Source organism: Dromaius novaehollandiae, chromosome W (assembly GCF_036370855.1).
Source record: "Dromaius novaehollandiae isolate bDroNov1 chromosome W, bDroNov1.hap1, whole genome shotgun sequence".
NCBI classification, from domain to species: Eukaryota; Metazoa; Chordata; class Aves; order Casuariiformes; family Dromaiidae; genus Dromaius; species Dromaius novaehollandiae.
In genome coordinates this window covers 31,103,406-31,129,598 of record NC_088130.1, presented here as the reverse complement: position 1 = coordinate 31,129,598, position 26,193 = coordinate 31,103,406, and the positions used below count along the sequence as shown (strand labels likewise).

General features: G+C 39.8%; 1 protein-coding gene across 2 annotated transcripts in view; it reads right to left on the bottom strand.

The window, feature by feature from the left end:
* LOC112995248 (ephrin-A5) overlaps positions 1 to 26,193 on the bottom strand; it is a 211,996-nt gene that overhangs the window by 14,618 nt on the left and 171,185 nt on the right. For both annotated transcript variants that reach the window (XM_064500840.1, XM_064500839.1), the window contains exon 2: positions 25,824 to 26,116. In XM_064500840.1, coding sequence (XP_064356910.1) covers positions 25,824 to 26,116 — 293 coding nt within the window. The remainder of the gene's footprint in view (positions 1 to 25,823; positions 26,117 to 26,193) is intronic.

Here is a 26,193-nt window from a genome sequence, read left to right as displayed (position 1 = left end):
AATTCCAAAATCTTCTTGAAAGAGTTGTCAAGATATCAAGTTATGAAATGGGCTAATTAAAAAGTAAATGTAAAACTCAGAAAAAAGGTATGAAAATTTCAAAAGTAAGTTGGTTATCAAGACCTGCTGGTCATGTGACAGGAGCTGCAATTAAATATTTTCCTTTCTGAGATAGGCAGCAGTTTGGCTGGCAACTATCTGAGTTTCTAACTCAGTTTCTAACTGCAGAGTACGTTATTTGGAGGCTGCATATGGAAAGCCTCTCAACCAGGCTATTTGCTGATATTCACATGTAATCAGCGGTCTCCTCTGCTTGTCTCCTAATTCATTCTTAGCCTTCTAATTGTAACATTGCACCTTTTACTAAAATGAAAGTCAGAACAGACTGATGAAAAAGAAAAAAAAATCATGAATGCAATGCAAATACTCATTTAGCATTACAAATATATTTAACACTCAAGCCACAATCCACTACGGGCCCTATTAGACAGCAAAACTGAAACCGTTCAGTATACAAATAGTGTCCCATTTTTCTAAGTCATTCAAATGGCACCTTCTTTCTAGAGCAGGGGGAGCTGACAAAAGAGCCTCCTTTCCTTAAGCAGTGCAAAACTCCTCCCGTGTGCCTTCACAGCCCTGCTATAACACACTGCAGACACATGCTGAATGATAATTTCTCTTACTATTTCATATTTCAAGCTTCTATTACCACTTGGAATATTCTTGGAAGAATTATAAACTAGTGTCTATGATACAAGTCTATAGAGACAAGTCCATTTATTTCTCACTATATTTTTTGAGACCTGCTATTTCTCTCACTTACCCTTTACATGAATGTTTTCTTCTGTGCTCTGCTAATATGGCCAAACGGTCTTTTTTCAGCATGAACCCAGATCTCACCTCAGTTCATTGCAGAAATGCTACCAGCAGCATCCTCTGCGTGTTACACAAATTCCAGCCACTGATAGCTGCTCCCAAACCACCGACACTGACCAGAAGTTCATGCTCGGAAATCGATAGAGAATTATTTCTGAACTTCTCCCCTATGCTTCTAACGAGATAAGCCATGTACATACAGCTGGAGTAAACACCTAACACTATCCAATCCAAAGGACTGCACTATAGCAGTCTCCTGGAGAAACATCAAGAAAAGGGAACCTGCAGCAATCAAGATGACGTGTGCTATAAATTGGAAACTCATGTTTAGGCAATCCTTCCACTCTTAGCCCCGCAAGCTACAGACATTCTCTCCAGGAAAAAATATTTGGAGCTCTGATTTGCTTCCAGCCCTTTCGGGTGCAATACCGCTCCCACTAGTCAAATCCAAAATCCAGGGAACCTCACACAACCTGCAAAACATAATTCCACCAAGTAGAAGTGTTTTAGCATCCAATACCTTGTGTCAGCTACAGAACTTTCAAAAGTTTTATTTTTAAGAACAGTCATCTGCTCCTTTCTTTGTAAAGAAATGAGTATGTGTGAGAGCATTAAAAATGCAGTTTTCCATTATGTTTGCCACAGGCAATATTTCTCAATTTGTGCAAGTCAAAAGAAAAAATAGCCTATTAGTTGTTAGAAGAGCTGAGCCTTTCCCCTGTAGGTTTTCATGTGATTTACCATACAACACAAATGTATGCAAATTAGCCAGGTAAATGCAGAATTAGTTATTAATATTCTTCTCACAATGTAGACTGAAAAAAGTTACAAATTTGCATAAATGATATGACTGAAAAAGTCAGCTAGAATTTAATGAATCAATAAAACACTCCTTTGTGTGTATATATGAAGTGAGGCCCATATCTTAGGACATCAAAAGAGTCTTTAAAATTATTAATTAAAAAAAAGACTCCCTGAAAGGATTTATAGATGAACCTCTCCTTGTAAGTGTTAAAATCTAAAATTAAAAACAAATAAATCCTGGTCCTAGGGAAATCCCAACTTTCACCAATCCTTGAGTTTAATTAGGAGGGGGAAGAAAAAAAAAAGGTCTATGCATGTCTGTTCTTCTATTCCAATAAACCAGCAAAAGTTGAGTTTTGTTGTGGTAGCATGAACATGACTCCATTCTGGAAAAATTAAAATACTGACTGTTCACGACTTACTTACTCATTCTTCACAAGTAATAACCAAGCACGCTTCCTGAGTAAATTCTGACTAAACTTACTTGCACCTTTGCCATTGCCCATTCTACCATGTCTCTGTATTTAGTCAACACCAGGAGGAGATCACATACAAGAACTACACGGCAAATTAAAGACTGAGAAATCTCAAGCCATCAGAGAGATAGAGAGAATCTCTGCTGGAAAAGAACCTGATCTAGGATTAATAACAACACTTGAAAACTGTGAAAAATTACTTAAAGTGGGGAAAAAAAATACATACATACATACGTATATAAGTTCACAATATTGCCTATGGTTGAATACAGGCAATGATACTATGGATATAACTGGTATTTCCAAGCGAGGCTTTTAAATTCGAAGTATTAAAGGGGTGCCCAATACAAACGCACACTTCGCTTTACTCCTGCATCCTCAATTATACACATATGAAGTGAAGGTAAAAGCAACCATATCCTGTTTCTCTACTCATCTCTGTGTGTGTGTACATACACCCATGCACGGAGCAGTATTCTGCAGCTTATACAAAATATAAATCACTACACAAAGTGCACAACAATGGAGAAAAAGACTCGTAAAAAGTCATGCGCACAACAAATAGAATATGAAATACTGCTTTTATTTCCTAACATCTTATACCTCATTTGCACTTGCTTTGCACCAGTGTAAAAATACTGGATTATTATGGCCTCCGTTGTAATTGACTATATTTCTCAGACCTGCTAAAAATAGCCTAGGAAATGGAAATGACTTGCCAGACACATGCAAGAACAAATGCTATTTTAGTGAGAGTTCTTGGAAGAAAGTAAAACACAGTTACTCTTTGTGCATTAGCACTTAATGTTGACTCAACTGTCCCATTTCAACTGCGTCGCCAGGAAGGATATAAATTTTTTTGCAGTTCCTAATCCACTGCACCTTATACATCTGGTTGAAGGCTGCACGGATTGAAATTAGGTTTCATACTGCAAGCCATTTCAAATAAAATCAAACGCTGTATGGTAAGAGACGTAAACCATGCATTTCCCATTTAATTAAGCCATTTGTCCAGTATTTCCTCTGTTAGGGGATTCGGTGTGGTCTAGCCCCAGATCTATGTCTCAGGAAGGTCCCTTATCTGCTCTAGAGGGTGATTTAAGGAGAAGGCTTCTGTGCTGTTAGATTACCGTGTGGCTGGTATACTGCAGGCGCACTTCAGTGCACAACACAAAGGCACCCAGAAGCCCAGTCCCCCAGTGCTGGGCACCTCCTGAGCCGAGCAAAAGCCGAGGGCTCATGTGAGGCAGACAGCACCACGCTGGATCAAGTCCAAAGGTTTATTACTGTCCTGTTGTTATCAGCTGTCCCCCCAAGTTACAGAGTCCACCTGAGCACAAGACGACACAAAACCACCTTGATGCAGGGCAGCCTGTATCCCTCAAACCTCCCGGAGAACAACGACGCAGATATTTCAGCTGCAGAAAACGCCACACCCTGAGCTCTTCCCCCGAAACAAGCCCACCTATGCGACAACCTCGCGCAGCTGTGCTTTACAAAGGCTTTTTCTGTACGAGCAAAACCAGTTGTGTTTGTTTATGAACTGGGACAAAGCTGTCATCTGCCTGCGGCCTGAGCTTCCCAGCAAATCTGTCCTGCCTCTGCAGTGCTTCTGCTCATTAAAAAACAAACGAAGCTCAGCTGGAAATAAATGAAAGGCATATCCTACTTTAAATGGACTTTTAGCTGCACATAAGCTCCTGCGAAATATAAGGAGGTAGAGATGAAGAACAGGTCCTATGTTTGCTCCCACATGAAATATTTGCAGGCCTTTCTCTCATATGGGTTTCTCTTTCATAAATGCAAACTATATTACGTACCACAAAATAAGGGCCAACAACACTACACTGGCACAATACAAATGACTGATGTCACACTTCTCTATTGTATCAAACTAACATTATTATTAACTAGAATGAAATAAAAGCCACAGATCTCATTACTGTTTTCAGTGGCATTAACAGAAACAAATACAGTCTTAATGTTTTACAATAACTGTATTAGAGTAAATTGCTAATAAAACAAGTTAATACTATCAAATAGAGCACTTAGGGAAAAATATATCCTCTTCATACTTTTCATAAGCACTTTTATACTTTGATTTTCCCTTGGTATCACTAGAAATAACATGTTTTTCTTCAAGCAGGCTATCCATTTTGCTAATTTCCATCTCTAAGAACTAGACATAAGTAAATCCTTTGAAGAGACATTATAGTCTTGTTAGTAATGACCTTCTCTTTTTGATCTTTAAAGCAACATGTTCACCCGCATGGAATTTGTGGGTACTGTATCATGTTACTAAACCTCGTATACTTTAATGGACTTCATATTACCCATGTCTGGCTCTACCACCACTGACACTATAATTAAAACCAAGAGGAGCATTCCATTCTGCTGTATTTTCATGCGCTTGCAACTTTCTTTAAAATATTTGGAAGGATTTCTAAGCTTCCTAGGCTGCACATGTAAATTCTCTCAGTTCCTAAAAATAAAAAAGTAATTGTAAATGTTGTATTTTGCTGGAGGTGTGACAAGCACCCAGACATGAAAAGTTACTTCTACTTATTCACCCAACCAGAGCAGCAAAATCTTGCGTTTATGCCTCTCTGGAGGAAAAAGAAGTAGAGGCAGGAGGAGAAGAGATCTACAAGAAGCCACCTTAAGAACAAGGGAAATTTAGAAAAAAACCCAGAAACTGGGGGGTGTATATGTGGTTGTTTAATATAAAGGCAAATGGTGAGAATAATGCAAGTCTGAATGTGTTTCAATGCACGTGCACATCCAAAAGTATGCAAATGTATTGCTTCGAGAGAATCCATTGCCCAAACGATTTCAGAAAAGCTTTTCCTTTCAGGAAAGGTCTATCAGCAGCTCAGCACAGCTTTTACAAAAAATGCCTTTATGCACATAGCTGGTTTCTCTACAAATAAATCCAAGTTGGGCAGGATGAAAATCAGATAAGAAATAGAAAGGACAAAGTCTGTAAAACACATAATGGTCCTCTGTAATTCAAGCTGCTTCTGACAAGGAAGGAAAGATTCTCGGGGCAGAAACCTTCTGTTTCATTACACCAACTATAATGGGGTCCCAGCCCATGACCGAGTACAGTACGAATTAAATAACAGATGCCAGCACCATATTAATAACAGTACATCTTTATCAGGTGAATTCCCGGTTTGTTTAAAGTCCTGGAGAGGGACTATTAAACCTTCAATCACTCTGCCATATGAGCCAGAAATTTTTCTTCCAGTCCTTAAAAGGATTTCCTTAACCCTTCAACTCGTCACCCTTCCCGTGAAAAATTCTGGAAGGTATTAAGCTGAAGCCTCCCCTCTAACTGAAATCTGTCCAGTGTATTGGGCCATAGCAGTTTTCCTTAAGCTTCTCAGCTCCCTGCTTCTTTATTTCACCTGTCTAGTTTGTGTGCAGTGCTACAGGTCACACTCACTCTTAGAAAGCCGTATTTAAAAAAAACAATCTACATGAGTGCTACTTCATCACGGCAGCCTCTTCAAGAACCGCCGCCTTGGCAGGAATGTGACATCTCACCTACACCAGAGAAGAACTGTAGACTGTTGTAACTATGACTGTGGGAAAGCTTGAAACGCCCATGGGATACCTAATGTTTTACCTTACTCTGCCACAAATTATTTCCTTCTGTGCTGTTTTTTTTAAATTAATGAATACCACAGGATGTTCATCCCTATTTCCAGTGATCACTCCCAAGTGAACTCAAAACTAGATATATATGTGTTGAAACTAGATATATATGGTTTGAAAAACATTTCTTAAAAGCAAAGAATACCTCATCGGACTGTTGAGCCATACAGGTATCTCCTGATCTTTTCCACAAATCCAACAGAAAGCCAAATGCTGTAACAATGCCTCCCTCTCTCAAAACAAGAGTATTTTTCCATTGTTACTCCAGAAAAGTCACTATTTGACACAGCCAGTCTTCTCAAGCAGACTCCGATTCTCTTTCGCACCCGATGCTTTCTGATCTAAGCAAGCATCTCCCCACTGCAAGCTAGCACGTCTGTCCTTTACCTTCAAAGCAGTTCAGGAACTCTTCTAAGTCAGGTTGTGACCAGTTTTTAATGGTGCCTCCCATGTGTATGTACAATTATAAATATGGACATCAACATGGGATAACACAAATCCATTATTTGACACCTCCTTGCTGACACATACTTCACTTCAACAGATATGGACAAAACCTCCACTAAATTAACTCTTCTCAAGTCTCTCTCTCGTAGTGTGGTCTCTCCAATCTTTGGGTAAAGACCTAAGGGCTGGCCACATTAAAGCAATCCTGTCAGTGAAGCGTAGAGTCCGTGCCTTGCATTCTGCAATCATGAAGATCTGCTCACATTTGAATCTCTGCTCCTGGCTAATCCATCTCAATAACATCTGCGCTCGATATAGCTCTGGTAGCTGGTGAGTGCTGCATGCCAGCGTGCATCAGATACCTCCTTCCCCTCACGTTCCTAAGCAGCTTCAGTGCACCGGGGTTCTCCCAAGAAGCCTGGATACACTCCCATTTACCCTAATAAAGAAAAGAGCTATGCAAAATGTATGTATTTTCTCCTTGAACTACTATAGCAAAACAAAGAACTCAAAAAACAAACAAACAAACAAACAAACAAAAAACAAAAGAAAACACCCAAACAGAAAACCCCTCTGAAATCAAATACCTTACTGTGAGGGGGCTGGGGGTGGAGAAAGCAACAAATAGGTAATTGTTAATCTGTGTGTACTGTCTGATCTGGAGTCTTCAGTAAACGAATGCAGCAGACACTTACATAATCTGTGACTTCTGATGTTGCTGGCTGCAAAGCCAAAACGAGCTCATGAGGATGCCCACACGGGCGCTGCGGCAGCGCGGGCTAGGGAAGGCCCGGCCAGGCTGCCGGCCTGCCCGCTCCCCTCTTACGGCTGCCTCTGGCACGGCCCCTCCGGGAGCACGGAGACCCCCGGGTTCAGTGTGCTCCACATGGGATTTCCAGCTAGGTCAACAGTAACTCTGGGTCTGTTACTGGTCCTCTTCCTAAGACTTGCACAGCTAAAGCCAATGACACAGAAGGTTCCTCCTAGTTCTGTGGTCCCATTTAATTTTTAAAGTCTCTGAAAAGCCTTAAGTTCACCTTCTAGAGGTCACTGCATAATCTGTTCTTTAACCAAGCAAGAGCATTTGTGGTGCACTCTTGTGTTTTTCTGTTCTCCCTTTGTGAAATATCCTGTGAGACAAGAATTTTTTTTTTTTTTTTGGATCAGGCGGGATATTTTTTTTGGAAAGCCCACGAGGTGCGTAATCAAAGCTGGCGCTGGAGCATCCTAATTACAAAACGCAGCAAGGAAGTTTTGCACGTGTTTTGTGCACTTCAGATTTCCCATTCACCAAGTCCTCTTACTGAGAAGGTAGAGACTGTGCAAAAAGTTCAGGAAACAGAACCAGGAGCGGCAGTAAATCATTTTTCATTTCTGCCTTTAATACCAAGATCAAAAAAAAAATATTGACCCTGTATATGTAACATGTCATTCCATTTTTGTTTGAGACGAAATCCTGAACTCCTCAGAAGGACGACTGACCGGGGTGCTGGAAGAGCCCAAGGTTTATGTTTTTCTTATTAATATATTTTTCAAGACATTTCAAAGAAACATGCACCTTGAAACTGAATTGTGGGAAAACAGCAGGTCTGAAGTGCTATCCGTGCTGGCTGTTTTCTGCAGAGCTGAAGTGACCGTTTTCAGATCCTTTCATTCTGTGGTGAAAAGATCATTACCATGCTACTCCTGGGAAGTCAGTCCTCCTGCAAGTGAGCTCCTTTGTTATGAATATGGAACAGATGGAACCAAATCTATCTGCTCTGTAGGAACAAAAACACTTACAACCTAGCTCTCTCTATTAAAGACTCTACTTAGCTCCTTTATACCACTGGCTTTCTGTGCACTGCTGTGAGGTTTTGACTTTATAGAAAAAGGCACTTCATAAAAGCAATAGTTCTTACTCTTAAACCAAAGCGGCCTAAGAACTGCAGAAGATGAATGCAGAGTTTAACCCGCATGGCTCCTTGGAGATATGCAAATATTCAATTACTATTTTTTTTAAGCTAGAAAAAGGATTTCTTTTTCTGAGGAGGAGGAGAAATAGCCATATGTTGCAAAGACTGTGCATCAATGGCAGTGAAGCACATAGATGATAATATGCTACTCACTCTAACAAAGGTTGAATCTAACTATGTTATTGCAAGAAGGAACATGGATTTCATTTGTATATATGTCAGTATGGATCAAGATAACACTTCTGCAAAGAAATCTATATCGGTCTTCCAAAAAATTGACTTTTCTGGTAGGAGACAAAAACTGCTCTGAAATTAGGTCCCCACCACAAATACAAAGAAGATATAATACGTCAATTTATTTCCAAATACAGCATCATGCAGGGCCTACTTACCAAGAAATTAACAGAAACTACATCACAATAATTAATTTTACAAACTGAAAATAGACATGAACTGTAGCTGAAACCAATAGATATACTTCTTGACTCTGCTTATTTGCAGTGGAGTTAAGCAGATACACGTAGAGTATCTATCACATCTCTTCCTATCAGAATAACCGTGAGTGTTCATTCCCAGCCACACATGCAAAAATATACACAGATACTGTTTATATCAACTTCTCACAAAAACCCATACAACAGAAGTCAGTGGTTCCTTAACTCACTATTTAATATGTTAATACATTTATCGTCTGGCTGCCTTTTCAGAAGTAATTGAAAAGAGGATTTCTGTGGCAGGATGCTTTGATTCTCACTAAATCAAGTCTTCAGGCAAATTTCCCCCTGCCAGCAAAGGCACAGCTTGCCTGAAGTCGTAACCTTTGCTGGCGGAAGGGAACTGGCCTTGAAACAGATCATGAAGCAGATGTTTTATGCCAAATCAGAGTCTAGGGATACACAGACTACTGCAAATAAAACTCTTCTCCTGTCTGTTCAATCATCTCAATTCCCTGCAGTGTGAAATATGAACTTGCCAACAAATGGCCAGTGTGCTATGCAGCGCAGCAGGGAGAGCAAGTGCCACAGCTGCACCAAGGACTGGAAAACTCCAGACAGTCACAACATTTTCATTAGGTCGGCTTTTCAGCCTTGGCCTAAGCAATGACACGTTGTGGGCACCATCTCCAAGAGAAGGTGACGGCGTTTGCAAAGCTAACCTTCTGCCAGCTTGAGCTGCAGAAACTGTGTTTGGCAAGGAGGGGGGTGGGATTCACATGACTGTACCCACAGCTTACGTTCACTACTGGCTCCTGACAGGTTATTGCAAACACAAAGCCCGGATTTTTTTTAGAATTATTTTTCTCCAAGACTTTCCCACCTCAGACATGACTCCTCGTAAAACACCCACCCGTGAACTCCCCAAAGAACCCCATCCAGCTTCGTGGCAGGGCCAGGCTCAAAGGAGAGCCCTGCTGAGCCGCGGGGCAGGGTGCACGCCAGCCCGCTCCCCGCCACCCGAGCGCGGGGTGGCAGGAGTCTCGGGGGCCTGAGCGCACCCGCACCGCTCAGCTCCTCCCCTTGTTCCTTTCCCCATCTACACCGTTTCCACCTCATTCAAGCATTAACTGCCTAGAGACACGCGCTTGCTCGAGATAGCTCTTTAAAGCACTAGTTAAGCGTAGCAGAAGCCTTGTACTTTGAAGTCAGTTTCCATCGACATCAACACTACAATCACTCTTTCATGTATTTCTAAGCTAACAGTTGCACTTCATGTTAAAAGGAAAGAACAGCTAACAATACTACGCTAACTTAGCCCTTGCTTATGGGAGAGCAGAGATGGGGTTCAAGTTGACAAGAGTATTGTATTTACACTTAAAAAAAAAAAAAAAACTAGTAAAACGCAAACATGCTATTCAAAACAGCCTACTGACAAGCTTTCAAGATGTTTACAACCCACATCAGAGATCACCTTCTCAGAAGAACTCAGTGCTTCATGTGCAAAGCATTTTAGAAGTCTGGCCAACTATTTGGATACCTAAGTGACAGCTAAGTACTTCCGAAATTATGACTCTAATTGGGAATGTTAAGCACTTTTGACATATGGCCTGTAATATACAATCTATTTATTTTACCTCCTTTTGGACGGGGGCCAAGGAAGAACAGGCTTGAAGAAGCATATTACAATTTCTGTACAGTGTAATTTACATTGTATCTACTCTGTTTTTAGGTATTTTTTGTTGTTGTTTGGGGTTTTTTTCCAGTTTTGAGAATGTACATATTCCGGCACATTTCAGATCAGTACCCTAAAGCCTAAACAAAGATTCAACTCAAATGCAGATACCCTGAAATCGATGTCATTTTCATCGATGCTTAGGTCAAAAAAAGAGCGCAATAATCTGTGTGCACAGTCATAAGAATTTTTTTCCCCCCAGCAACACAGTTAAAGGCATTTAAGAGAAGGTTTGTGACTTTGACAAACTTACCTAAGAAGCAAGCTTACCACTTCTCACTGACAGCTACTGCATTTGGCCCTCTATTTTGACATTCATTTTGACAAATGTATTCCAGAAAAAATTCAAGTGAATCATTTTTAGCATTCAACATGCATACAGCGTCTCTATTTACTTTTCAAACCTGAAACAAAACCATCACTGGAATATTTATGCCTATAAATAAAAAAATCCTGTTCCTTGATGAAATGGCATGGGAAAAAAATTACTGCTACTTTTACTATCATTCTTTTCCCCTCACAGAACGTAATTGTCTCTTGTAAGAGTCCTCTTCCCTCAGCCTAAAGTATAGCTGCTGAAGAGCTAAAGCAATTTCATGGGACTTTCTGTTGCCATTTTATTTGTGTGTGGCTTTCTTTGCTGACTTTTTTGTAGACTGTACACGTGCTTGTAATTTCACCTCTATTTATATGGGTATGGTGCAGATTTGCCTGTGCATATTACCATATGCTGCTCACAAGCACTTTGTAGCCAGAAATGACACATGTCCTTGTGAAAATCCAGCTGCACTCACACAAGCACCAAAAGCACAACTTTAATTCACCTTTCTAAAGTACAATCTTCCTCATCCTTATAACCCACATAGTTCTGAAAATTTTCTCTTCCTTTTCTCCCGGTCACTTAAGTCTGGCATCACATTCCCCAGAGATTTATTTCTGGCTTAAGACTATTTTTCACTCAACATTATCTTTAGTTTACCAAAATGAAAAAGTCCTGGCCAGAAATAGCTGTTCTGAGATAGACTGACATATTAAAAAATACTTTCTTTGGACATTAGTTTACAAGGGCTTTCCCCAAGATGACTCTAACGTACATCCTTTAGGCCTGTGTAAAATCCAGAACAGAAGCCATTTAATAGTTTGGATGAAAACAATACTACTGTTCCTGATGAGAACAAGCAGCTGGTCTGGTCAAGCACAAAGTGGTTGAAGGGTCTGTAAGTGCACACAGCCCTCACATCACCCTTACAACAAGTGCTGAGCAACGCGCAGAACTAGGTCCCCATCGACTGCAAAGCTACCTGACGAAGCATTTGCTCCTGCAATTTAGAAGGCAGAAATAACATGGTGCAACACATAGGCTGGAAAACTCCCATGGAAACAAACATTGTGTTTGGTGTCCCAAGGACTTTGGTGGCAAACCAAAAAATTTCTTTTCTGAAAAGCCAAAATACTTCTCCATGCATGCTAGAGCACATTTGCAGAGAACGTCTCTTTCTGCCATTTTCTTCCGTAGGGGACATTTCAGTGGGAATGCCTCCCCTCTACGGCACAGTCGTTATGATATGCATTTCCCAGGAAGTAGCGGAGGGGAACCGAGCACAGGAGGGAGGAAAAAGTTAAAGGGACTACGGCTGCAGCTCTGCCCCACATAGTATCCCAACCGGTCCCCCATCTAAAGTAGGGCGGAATTGATCTTTAACCTCATCTTCCTTTTGGCAAGCTTCCGCGATGCCTAGTGACACCAGCATGCTTATACTGTAATGAGGAAAAGAAAGAACAACTGGGCAGCTCAGCCCATACAGGAGAATGATAATCTTAATGAGAGTATAATACAATGCCCAGAAGGTGGTACTTTGGCATTTTATAATACAAACATTTTATTTTTCAGTGCAGTTAAACTTACGTATATTTTTAGCTGGACAAATTTTTTTTGTTTTTAATCACAGTAGCTAAACCCTTTAACATCAAATGTTCATTTTTAAATCAAAAATGTAACCAATACTTGACATTTTCATATTATCCACATATATGCACATACAAGCCCATGCAATCCCTATGCACACAGCTGCTAGGCAGGTACTTGAGAAATATAGGAAAAAAAGGTCAATGAGTAAAGAAGCAAACATCTCTACAAACATTTTGGTTTTTTTAAAAGAACATTAGTTCTAACCCAACATTCTGCGTCAGAAAAAAAAAATCTAATAACAGATTCTTCACTGTAAATTTTGTGCATGCTTGTAACTAAGCCAGAGATCTCATCAAGTTCTCAGACCTCTCTTTTACTGAATTCATCAACTGCCCGGTACTAATTAAGGGGGACGGAGTGGGGCTGCTAAACTCCATGTCACGAGAGTTCCTAAACCTCTCTGAAACAGAATCCTCCCCGCTGAAATCTTTTAAGTTTTATGCTCAACAGAAGCCTTCTCTATTATGGTTTGACTATTAGACATAGTAGGTGTCTCATGGGAATAACACTACCTCTACTGATTTTATCATGCCCTTTTCTTGTGAAATATTTCACTGAAAATAATTGGAACTTAATGATGCTTCAGAGGAGTCTCTACATGAGAAAAAGAAATAATAGGAAGAACTGTTATATTTGAGACTATAACTTTCTTTTCACAGGGTCCTTAGACATCCAATGGGAACTATCAGAGCCACCAATCAATTAATTTTCTAATCTCTTTATAATGAGCTTTCTTCTCCTTCAACCCTTGTTTGTCTCCTTCGTAGCAAACAGCTGATTTTTCAGGTGTGTTTTGATTTTCTTCGCTTTCTACCACCTTAAAACACAAAAGTGAAGGAAAACAGGGAGCTAGCCATAATAGAATAAAATACAGCGTGTCTATTAATTTGTTGGAACATGATAAGCTCAAAAAGTAGCACGTTAGGAAATTGATTTTGCCTGCACAAAACAGATGAAAGTGTGAAGGTCATACTGACAGTCTGCCCTGCATTGCTCTTAACCCTGTAATATTCATTTTGACGTCTTTCTTACCATTCTGGTCAGTTCTTTACACACTGCACCGAGCTCGCGGACAGCTCCTACAGCATTCCACGGAATTACTTGCAGATGCAGAGACTACTAAGTGGTCACTTAGACTATTTGCTCCTGGAGATCTGAACAGTGCACATGAAACCATCTTGAGAAAAAAAGGCATGATGCAGGTGAAGAAGGAAACCATGAAGCATGAGGACAAAATGAACCAAATGTGCTAAAACAGCAGTTAGACAGATATCTCGCTGCTGTTATTGGAAATTTGGACTTGCCAAAAAATTAAGAAATGTGGGCCCAGTTTGATTTTTAACCTCAGTCTGCTTTGTTGATTAACCTATTTCTGCTCTTAAAATGAATTACACCATCCTGCGTCTCCACTGTATAATTTTATCAAAGAGGCGACAAATCATGCCAGCAGTGACGGTCTGTGCTGAAGTGGAATGTATAGTAAAATACGGTTTTCCTCCAATGAACTGCTGAAACCGTTAATCTTTATCTAAACGCCCATAATAACTGTTTTGTTCTCTGTGGCAGTTTGGAGAAAAAAATGTCTTCCAGAAAGCACTTTGGCAGCCAATGTGCTTGTTAATAAAACCTGGAGAAACATTTGTGATTAATATAAATTACTAATTCCACTTTTAATGCCTAAACGTGACAGTGACTAATTTATACAGTTTCGCTTGAGTTCCCACTGAGTATTTCAAGTGGGACTGTGAACAAAATCCTATTGCACTGGTGTGTGTTTGTGAGCAAGGCTACCACAGGTGCAGTCCACAGATGAGGAACCTGACTTACAGCAAAAATTTCTAACCATGCTTCTCGTGGCTTATCACCCCGCTTAGGCTGGAGGAAAGGGTCAACAGTGAAAGCTATCTAACACCCTCTCACAATAAGCTGGAGATGGCACATTTTGTACAGGCATGGGAGCTGGTTACAATAAACTGAGAAGCTGCAAGGCAGCTGCCGCTTCGGCTGCCTTGTTGGCAGCATTTCTCAGTGCTGCAATGGGAGATGGATAAAACGCTCCCCGCTTGAAGTGGGAAACCCAGCACTACTTCAAAGAGATGTGGGCTGGAACGAGGGCACTTGACCGCATACTGCCAAACAGCTGCCAAGCAGACACTTCACTCTCCACAAGTGATCTGGTGATGCACAGATTACATCAGTTAGACCCAGCTAAGAGATAAAACAGTAACAATCACCAAAAATAAGTAATATCCCATGTCTCAAGGCTTCAAACAACTAGTTCAACACCAAATAGTTCTTTTTGCTATAAATATACTTTAAATCTATTCTTATACATGATTATTCAATTCAAACTCCAGCAGAATTGTAATTTTGCCCATCTATATTCAACTGCTAAATTAACAATTTTAAAAATCTCATGAAATGTAAGAAAATATGATAAAACAAACTGCTAAACAACCACCTACTCATGTCAGTTGTTCACATCGGAACTACACAGGACTCGTCATCCTCACTGGAACATATCTTCACTTCTGAATAAAGATATGCTTCGCTTCTGCACCTTTCTCTGAGGAAGAAATGCATTTTTCTACCTTGCTGATGCACCATGGAGCTTGGACTATGCTATTCCTCCTTTTAACCTTTTCATGGTGTTTACAGAAAAGACCTAAACAGTAAGGTATCCAGCACCAGCAAGAACTGCATACCTAACTCCATGGAGCCTGTACCTGAGAGAGACTGGCAGGGGGAGATCATGACTTTTCTGTGCATCACCAGCCAGAAGCAGAGAGATAATACTAAGCCCTCTTCAAAAAAAGGCTGTTTTTTTGTTTGTTTGTTTGTTTTACAGTCCCCTGGATGCTAAGACATGCAAAAAGATATATTTTTTCAGCCTGAGGCTACTGTCTTTCTGTTCAAGACTTCTCAGGAAGAAATACATGCACATGTGCATGCAGAGCAAGCCTCCAGCTGCAGCTATGGGTCCTGACTTCAGTCCCAGTGCAAGGCTGTGCGTTAAAAAGTAGCTCATTCTTTCCATGCATCAGTTGAGCATGTTCTGCAAACCCCCAAAATATTTAAGCGAAGTCCACATGAGGTTTTTAATGATACAGACATGAAGATATAAGAAGATCCAATGTTACTAAAAGCAGATGTGTCAAAAACCGTAAGAAAATATTCAAGCTCTCGTCTTCAAAATACCCCATCTAGAACTCTTAAAACATAATGTAAGTTAAGTCACTCCTGTGTATTTTTCCCTGAATACATTTTGAACGCCACTATGACTGAATTATCAGGGCTCTTTTAATTGATTAATATATACTGCCATTCTGATTATCCTTCAAATAATTAAGATCATTTCACCCCCAGAAGATCAGCAACAGCAACGTTATTCCCCATATCCAGCATGACGATCCTGGTTACTTCTGTGCATAGAGGTATGGCACGAGTGAGATTCTGATACACCTTCAAGCCATTCTTAATTCCCTAAAGCAGTGCTGTATCTAGCTGGCTATACCACTTGATATTTTAAATATTGAATATACATGATGCAAAAAGAAAGCATGGGAGATTTTAGAGGGAGTAAAAATCTGATTTGGCCAATAAAGTAGGTTTGAGGATGACCTACCAATTCCCTGAGGGAAAGTGGGAACATCTGGAAGCCTGGAGAGATTTTTCTGTAATTTTTCAGAATAAATCTTTTATGCATTTCTGAATACTCTGACCGAACAATCTTACTTTGTGTGATTTATATTGGCTTGTGAAGAATTTTAGGAGATAACAGTATTAACTGCAAATGGCCATTTCAAACCCAGAGTCTTGGACAACTTGTCTGAGAAGTTTGCATTATTGGGGAAAAAAATTCACTTGAGAATTCTGCAATATTCTCCTCTTTACAGCATCTTGCAATATCAGAGGGATAGGTGCCTTAAAAACAAGCTTGCTCCTTTTAAATCTAACTATTTATGAAAATATGGAGTTCAATGTTGGATATTAACTTACAAAAGAGAAAAACCATCACCCAGTTGTTCCTAATGTTGAAGATTTTGTTCATTAAGAGGATCTGGTTTTGATCTATTGGCTGCAGGCACACATACACCCCATTTGGATCATAACATGCGGATGGTATCAGCAGAGAAAGCACTGCCTCAGTAACTTAGTCTGAGCAACAGGGAGACTAACATGCTGATGACGTGGAGGCAATGAAGTACAACACTGTTATTCCAAATGTCACTGGTACGTTACTTCCATCTCTGCTGGCATCTGCTCCATGTTACAAAACGAATACTTCCAATACAACAGCTCATTAAACAGGTTTCAGTTTGCTCAGAAATCAAATTACAACAATGTTACAGAGTTATAAGTCCTCAGATAATTATTAATAATACTCTCCACTTCTGCGAGTTCTTTCATCCAGGGAATCTACGTGCTTCACCTTATTAATCTCATAACATCCTGGTGAAGTACTACCGCAAAAGAGCCTCACCCACCACTGAAGTGCAGCCATCTCTGAGATGGGAAGTAGTAGCTGTTGAACATCAAAACTGATTTAAAGCAGGCAATGATGAATGGTCCATCTGTACAAAGCATCTAAAGGGCTGTATGCAATTCATTCAATTGTATTTGCAGCAGTACCTTGGAATTTGCATGCTAACTTCTAAGAAAGTTACAACTGGATTTTTACAAAAAAATGCAAATGTTAAAGACCACAGTAATCCATAGACACCAGTCTGGAACACTTAGTTACCACTCCCTCTAAGGCAAGTGTGTGCCTATGGACTTATCAAGCTCCTAATACTCCTTGGTGGTCTTTTATCCAAGCTGTAATCAATCAGTCTACCCTCTTAACTTCTGCAATTTGATAGAATCATATAAAACACTCAACACACAGTTTATTTCCCTGTAAAATGAACTGGCCTTCTTCTAGCACATTAGATGAGAATGAAAAAAGGACAGAGGAAAAAAAGCTGTCCCTCACGCTTTCTCTCTATGGGCACTCCCTCATTCTTCTAACGCCCAATACCAGTAGAAGGCAACACAAGCCGGTCATCTTCCTACAGGGGTTAGGACCTTATAAAATACACTCAGGTTTTCAAAGTTACAGATGTGTAGCATATCCTTCCCTCTTTTATATTTCTGCTATTATCAGGATCTTAATGGTACTTGAATTTTTGAAGCACATGAATCCAAATCATCTTCTTTCAACTTGTTATCTGAAACACATTCTCTTTGAAAAGCTTAAACAATAGGGACCCGCACTTCTGTGGGTTCTCTCTTCATTTTCTTATATGGATTTCTCCCGAGTCCCAAATTATTCAACAGCTTTTAACACTCCCTTTGAGGATTTTAAGAACACTACCAACGTCAAAATCTATTAGACTCTGGTGATTGTCTCTGCTTTCTTTTTAGCAGGACCAGCACTTAATTCTTCTGATGCTTTCTAATAGAAACCAGTCCTTTAATCTATACACGAGGCTAAGCATGAATTCCCTTTTAAAGGTCACCTTCCTTGTCTGTCTAATGTTATCACACAAAAATATTTTTTAAAGTATACATTTATCAAACCCTTTCAATTGCTTTGATTTCATTCAGAGCATCTCGAGTGACTCAGGTAAACCAGCTATCAAAGCAGGATTTGTACTAGAGTGGCACGTCGGAGCCATGCTGTCAAGCTAGCATCAATGTTTATGCTGATCAGATCTCGACTGAAAGGTTAATGGGGGACCTGGTAATAAACAATGTTCCCCAAAAGAAAAGTGCAGTTAACACACTAAAAACGTCTGCAATTCCCTCAGCATCCCTTAATATATTTTCTTTAGTTAATCTTCATTTTTTAGCTCTTGGTGCAAGCCAAGATGCCTGGAGAGAGTTCCAGAAGGGATCTGCTGACCTCCTGTTTTCCAAAAGAAGTGAGGAAATAAACACCAGCAGTATTCTGCTTTAACTGACACCTGTGGAATTGAAGACAGACGGCCTGTTTTCACTCACTGAAAGACAAATCCAGTCTTCATTTTCCAAGTGAAATATCTGCTACTTAAGTTAATCATTCCCACCGGTAGAAATGAATGTTAATAGAAGTTTAGCCTACAGAGTAACTATAGCGACTCAGCTGTCCCCAATAGAAGCTTAGTATGGTATACCACAGACTTGCCATCAATCTGCTCTACTCATTTCTCTAGTGCTCACATAGGTCAGCACTTTTTAAAGCTAAAGGCCAAACTTTGCCCCAAGCCAAACATTAGACTTTGAATCTCAGGACTGACAGGGGAAAAAAATATCCCAAACCACACCTCTCACAGCCCAGAATTTATTGATATGAGAAAAAGAACAATTGGGGACTTTGTTGAAAGTTCTTCTCATACAGTTGCAGACTGTGGTCTGTGGAGAAAGAAAATAATCCATTTTCATGTTTGGGTAGTCTAGTTTTGTCCTACAGAGAAAGTACTGTGGACAGATGTAGCCGGGGACACGGAGAGACAAGTAGCACCAGCAGTCTGCAAATGCCCCACTTCCCTAACAAAGAGATACACAAGGTATACAATAGGTGTTTACAAGAGATGACCAAATTTTTAACGACAAACAGACGGACAGAAATCCCCAGAAATACAGAGTATAACCATCAAAATGGAAATTCATTTCTCCCCCACAACTCCAAGGCCACTCTGAAGAAGCAGCAGTATCAGCTCCATCAGTGAGCAAAAAGGAGCAATTTTTATTTACATAAAAGCAACTTTGCATCAGGCAGGCACTGTAAAGAAACATTCGTATGGGTGGCAACACAGATAAAGTTTGTCCCTGTGTTTCCTTTGAATTTCCAGGTGGTATAAATTCACTTGTGCCAATGTCAGTTGGTTTGCTAAACAATTTGACGTTATTGGAAAAGCAGCTCACAGAAAAACCATATACTCCAAGTGTTGGATGTAAAAGAATATGTTTCAAGATTACTACTAGTTAATTATTACTATGCTACTGATGCTGGAATATGATATCAGTATCAATATCAGTAACAGCTGACTTCCTCAAAAAAAAGTAAGTAACCTAATCATCATGCAAAGGAAGTAACCTAATCATCTACCATAACCTTTGGTTGATGCTAATATTCTCCAAGATGCTACAGAGTTTGCCCTGGTTTTTTTTACAATATCTCATTTTCCAGCAGGGACTTCCTCACATAAATCAGACTCAAATCTTGAGAAATTCTGCACTCATGCCCTCAGACAGCACCTCATAGCAGCAGACTTATAGTCAGGGGTATGAACAGTTGCGCTGACAACACCAACTGGTTCTGGAAAAGCAGTGTTTCCTGGTCCATATGAGGACAAAACATATATATATATTTTAAAATTTGACTTGTCTCAGTTATTTTTATCATGTCAAGCATTTTTATTGAAAGGGAAGTATAATTTTTTGGGGGGAATCACACTCGATTCTTTTGATAAGAAAAAACCAAAGTTCATAGTCCTTCTGTTTTGTGCTATTACACCGACCTAAATCTCTGGCAGAACATGTGCAGATCTCTAAATCGAAGAAGCCTCTCTCAGTGAGTTGTGCCTCTTCATGCACAACACTGATTACTACTACTACTAAGCTGGTGCCTCAGCAAGAACAATAAGCTCTAGGTGCCTGTTTAATATCATTCTTCAAACACACAAAATACCAAGAAACCTTGTTAATATACTACAGTTTATAGTACTTCTCTATAGTTATCTCCTGCATAGCATCACAGGCTATTCAACCTTGTCTCTGCAAAGTCCCCAATCCTTCCTATACCCAAACCAATCCTAAATAATAACAGCCAAACTGGCAATTTGTGAGGCTATTCCAGGTTCCTAGTCACGGGGAAGTTTTCTTAATTATGTGATAATTTTCAAAGAAGTGGCCAGTGCCTTTCCTACGCTATCTGCTGATTTGTGTAGGGATATGTACGGTTCCTCCCCTTGACCTAGACGCCCAAGGTCTGTCAATAATTCTTTGCTAATAAATGAAAATCCCTACTGCCACCACTAAGTAGTGGTGGCTTCATGATGTCTTCCACCTCCAGCAATTCTGCGGCTGACTGGGTATTTCAGCTCAGATTTTTCTACAAAAGATCTCAGGTAAAAAGAAGGGAACAGGCAACCTGACAATAAGGATTTTAAAGTATGTTTACAGTGCTGAGACAAAAAGCAAGTAAACTCTCCCCAAAATACCACCGTGGGGCATCACGAAACATGGTATCGCAGAGGACAGAGAAACTGCAAGCAGATCATAGGAGAGACTAAAGGAAAAGTAATAGGGCAAACACTGAGCACCTGAACGTAAGAACGCAAAATACAGCAGAAGAGCGAATACAGCAGAAGAGCGAATACAGCTAAAGCCCAGCTTAACTGGCATCAAAAAGAGTTCTGACTCTTCTTGAGTTGGAGTTGTGACTAGTTCAAAAAGAGTTCAACTACAGACTTATTAATAAGGTAAATATTAACTAATTAGTAGAAAAGAATGTTTATAATGTCTCTGTTTCTTTCTCTCTTATCTTTACCTATTAATAAACAGAGACATCATAAATATTCTCTTCTACTCCTGCTTTTTCCTTAAGATTTTTTGAGTCACAGGAGCCTCCAGAGGCGCGCAGATGGTTGCAATGAGATAGTCCAACCACACTGGCAGCTGTCAGAGAAAAACGACAGCAGGATCCGAACAGTCCCACCAGTTCTTGGAACACGGTGAGGACAACTTCCAGTCCCAGCTGTGGAACGACTTAGCAGAAGAGAGACAAGTTGCTATCCGAGATTCTGAAAATTACAAATTCTCTACTAGAGAAGCAGCTCAGAACAAAACAGAATGAAATCTGAATAAAAGTCATCAGGAGATAAGAGTCAGAAGTTTCAGGTAAAAAAGGAATTAGCACAGAGAAACAAAGGTAATGGGGAACAAAGACAAATTTAAGAAAAATCAAGGGAATAGGTAGCACTAGGTCCCCTGAGGATACATTGCAAGGGGAAAAGGAATACAGGAGAGCAGGAAGTTATTATAAAGAGCTGTATGTAAAACTAAGTACAGCTTTACAAACTACATTTTTAAATTTAATCACAAATTTAAAAAACCATGAACGAATTATTATTTAAAACAATAACTGAATCCAAATCATAAGAGCACACTATCCTGATGTGGTCAGGAGTGATACGGTTACACCAAAACCTCCCTGAATCCACGATCAGGAGCTTCGTACAAAGAAATAGTGACAAGGGCACACCATTAAAGATGATATAAAGTAACAGCATAAGCATCTTGAAACAGAATCAGAAAGACAAATACACGGGCTAAAACTAGAAACAAGCATTAATTGAAAAAGTTACACAAATAAGCCACAGGTAAGACAAGGGGGTTTTAAAACTGCAAAAGGAATTCTTTTCTCTATAAGAAAAGGGGAAGAACCACTTAAGTTGTAATTAGGTAAGTTACATATAAAGCCTGATAACCACTAGCAAATGTCCTCAAGACCTTGTGGAGAGCAGGAGAGCAGCCAGAGGACTGGGAAGAAGAGCAAACTTATCTGGTCTCTTTAAAAAAGGGAGGAAAGAGTATACAGAAGTCCACAGTCAAAATGATGACAAGATTTAGCAAACAACATGTGTACATTCTTAGGAGGATAAGAAGACGATAAACACAACATGGATCTGTTACGAATAAATCATATCGAGCATTAGGTCTTTGCCAGAACAACTGGACTGAGGGCTTGGAGGAAAGCAGTACATACGATACGGGTTAATATCAGTAAAACTTCTGATACTACGTTCCATGATATCCTCAAAAAAGAGACATGGGATCTAGCTTAAATCAACACAGGAGGTTGGTGGAAAAACTTCTCTCAGGATCCTGCAGTAATCTGTCTCAAGTCTATTTCTAGCAGTATCTTCATATTTATTTCATCAATTCTGATTTTATATTTGCTTGCCAAGTTATTATTGGTATTTTATTATTGGTATTTTATTCCATACTTACTACCTTAATAAAAATAAATCACCCATCATTAAGTTGTTGAAAGTATTGAAAAAGATACTTTCATTCTAAATTACACAAAAATGCCGTACTTTACGATCCGTTTTGGTCCTTCCTTGCTTTGTGTGTTTATCATCCCTTGTGCAGTACCCCATCTTAACCTGCAAGCCCAAATTTTTTCTCCCTTCCAAAACATTAAAACCACAATTATCCCTGAAGTATTTAAATTCTGCTTTCTCTATATTCCACTTGCTTCTGTTTCAGCAGTAATATTATTTTGCCTGTGACTAACATATACTAACCTTAGGTAAGAGCCTGCTAAGAACTAAGTAAAAATTAAATCTTCAGGTCATGATTTATTAGTTACTTTCCCTGCCCCCCACTATGAGCTCCCTAATTAAAACCACCTTTTTAAAGCTAATTTCTCTGTAAATATTTAATAACCTTTTCCTCTTTAAACTCTACTCGTACTTGTTGATTTCATGTCTGCAATGCTGAATTCATCTCTTCAATGTAAATTTGATACCAGAAAGTTTTTTCCTAAAATGAACATGCAAGGAAAGGAGATCTAATTTCATCTGGGCAACACACAAAGGCAATACATAGCCAAGAACAGTGGCGATTTTAAAAACACACAGTTCGGAAAAAAAGATGGGGATTGTTTTCAAATCATTGCACTTCCCCAAAATAATGGAAGCAGGAGGGGCAAGCAACACCCTCAAAAGGCAAAGCAAGGAGATCTGCAAACAACAAATCTTTTCCAAACAGCACCAAACAGGCAGTAATTAAATTAAATACCTAACCAGCGTCCTCCCAGAGGCCTAGGCTAAGCCACACGCTTTGTGCCCCGTAAGCAGACCCCTCAGCCCGGCGCTACAGCCCGCCTGCGTGCAGACGGCAAAGGCTCCAGCTCTGCCGAGGAAACGAAGCCTTCCCTTGCTAAGCAACCACTTCTTTAACGCACAGCCACAGGAGGTGACGCGCAGCCTCTGCAGCCTGCGCTAGGCAGCCTGCCGGCAACTTTGATGAGGAAGCAAGGCACAACGTTTCACCATCTTGTCTCTTCGGCACAAACTAGGAGAAAAACATACCAGGATGGACAAGTCTCCCCCGAGAATCTTTGCATTTAGTTGTTGCTGGAGCACACTGGGCTTCTCTGCAACTGCTACCTTATCCACCCTGCTACCGGCCTCAGCAGAGCAAAAGATGAAGGGGAAGAAATATTTCAACTACCAAAAAGGAAGAAAAATGTTTTGTCTCTCTAAAACATGGCTAAAAATTTAATTTCTGTGAATGCCAGGCCAATAAGCTACTAGCAAATGAACAGCTCTTTGCTGCTAATTTTTCTGCTATTTTACTTTTCATTAAAAAAATAATTCCATCTAAACTCACTTGAACATCATAAAGCTCTTCATATTTTAAAGCACTTTGGAACAATTATTTTGAAGGGAGCCCTTGACAGCTAAATGACTCTGTTAAATGAATGTTATAGAAGATACATAATGATTTTTAGTGAAATACTGAATTTAACCACAAATGAGGAAAACCAGTCATAAACACCCTGGGTGTATTTCAATAATAATGTCTTGCCTGAGAGTTCAATGGACTTTGTATGTTCTAACAATGAAGCCACTACCTAGCTAGATCAAGCTGAGATTTCTCATTCTTTTCTTTACTTCTTTGTTTGGTTGTCACCTTTATTAAAGGTTTCTCTGTCTTTTTTAAATCTAGAAAACCAATAAGGAAGCTTTTTATGCTTGCAGCTACTGGTGCCATGCCCGTGCTGCATTTTATTGCAACCACACAATGTTAAAGGGACTGCATTGCTTAGCACTGTTAAACTGACGATGATGAGGAACTGAACTAATCCAGAACAAAATCCAGCGTCCACAGAGAGCCCAATATTGTAGTTTTGAGAGAAACAAAACTCCTGCTGAAGTTAATGGGAAGCTTTTGAGAGCGAGGTGCCTAGGACTAGGCAAACACAGTACAAAGTTATTTATCCTACAACACTCTCCACATCACTCTGATTTCTCATTTGCTATGTGATCTGAAATGGCACTAGGGCTTTACATGATCTCTCATCGCCATACTAAAAAGCAGTTTTGAAGTAATTTTAGAGTTTAATTATTCTTTTTCTGATTATTATTATTACACTGCAGCACAAGAACAAGGCACTGTTGTTCTGATGCTGAAATGCCACTCATTAGAGAATTTTATTTGCTGGAAGAAAAAGAAATGAATTGAAAACAATCCACCAGGACTGTATTTCTCTTCTGTATATTTAGAGAGGGAAAAGTAAAATCTTAATGCTGAAGAAATGAGGCCAAAAAATAGGGATCACATGTATTCAGTTTCTGTGGTGAAATGAGGTGGAATGACTGTTTCACAGTAGAAAGGCCAACTACAGACATGAAGGCAATATTTCTCGGGATCTACAGCCTGCCTAAAGCTTTTAACTCTCTAGTCTAACACTAAAAAAAACACACAAAAAATTGTAGTTGTAACAATCAAAACTTGCTGGGAAGTGGAAGATTCAGGTAGAAAACAAATTGATGAAATAAGATCCTTGTTGGAGGACTAACCAAACCAGACGGCTGAAGCAGTAACAGCTTCGTAGTGGGTTTGTAAGAGTCAGGTAGCTCAACCCATTGCTTTTTAACCTCCTGATGTTTTTGTTTCTTTAGCCCCAGATGTTACGCTGCATCTCCTCTCGGTTTCCAGCCCATTTGTGGTGCCCAGAGCAACACTGCTGCAGGGCTCCTTAGAGAAGGGGTCCGAGCCGACAGTGTTCCCCATCATTTACCAAGGCAGGTGTGAGAGCTCATTCATGCTAATTTGCTTGGAATCTGCTCCCACTGCATTCCACATGCCCCCACGCTTACAGAAACAGCTGCTCTAAGAGGAGGGTAAAAAAAGAAAAAAAAGAAAAAGAAAAAGTAAAAAAGAGCCCCTTGGCTCAATGCTAGTATATTTATCCTCAGAAATTATGACTTTAAATATTGCTAGACTATTGATATTAGCAGCTACAGCACCTACAAACTAAACAGCCTTCACTCTCCCTGCATGACAAATATTATAGTGACAAGAATATTTAATTTGAGCAAATAACAAAATCCAGGGATTTCACATCAAAAAGTAGTAATTATTTTTCCTTGTATTTGGGGAGAACTTCCAACCATCCCTTCTTCCTCCCTCCCCCACTTCAGACTGTTGGAATACATGTAATAGTGTGTTTTCCTTTAAAAGTCAGCCACGGTTCAGTGAACAGGCTGACATGCTATTTCACGTGAGAAAAGAGGCTGTGCTTTTAATCTCATGTTCACTCTAGATTCCTAGCTAACGTATCTGGGGATAGTTGAGTCTGCATTCACTGTAAGCCATCTGCACCACGCACAGTTTGGCCCTCCGTATTTCCACAGAGCATAGGTGAAAAATTAGTTGCATTTCTTGCACCTGCTATGCAAAAATGATAAATCTCTGTATACTCACAGATGTAGAAATATTCCCGGCCTGGCCTGAACTCAAATCCTAGTGAGAAGGGAGTGAAGAGCTGGAATTTTTCTGAAAACTTCAATGGTCCATTTGGTGAATGCGGCCGATTACACTCCCACCTCTTGAATCCTTTGGAGGTGTGATCGCAGGAGCTGTAACCATCAAAGTTCACCATGTAAAGAACATAGCGTTCGGTCTTGTCTTCTGGCACTGAATCTTCATAGTGAGGGCAGAACACATCCAGGTAATCATTGATGCACACATCGATGTGGTAGTCACCCCTCTGGAATCTAAAACGAAAGGCAGAAATCAGACAAAAGCAGAGTTAACTCAGGATAGTCTTCTTGTAGGATAATGTTTTCATAAA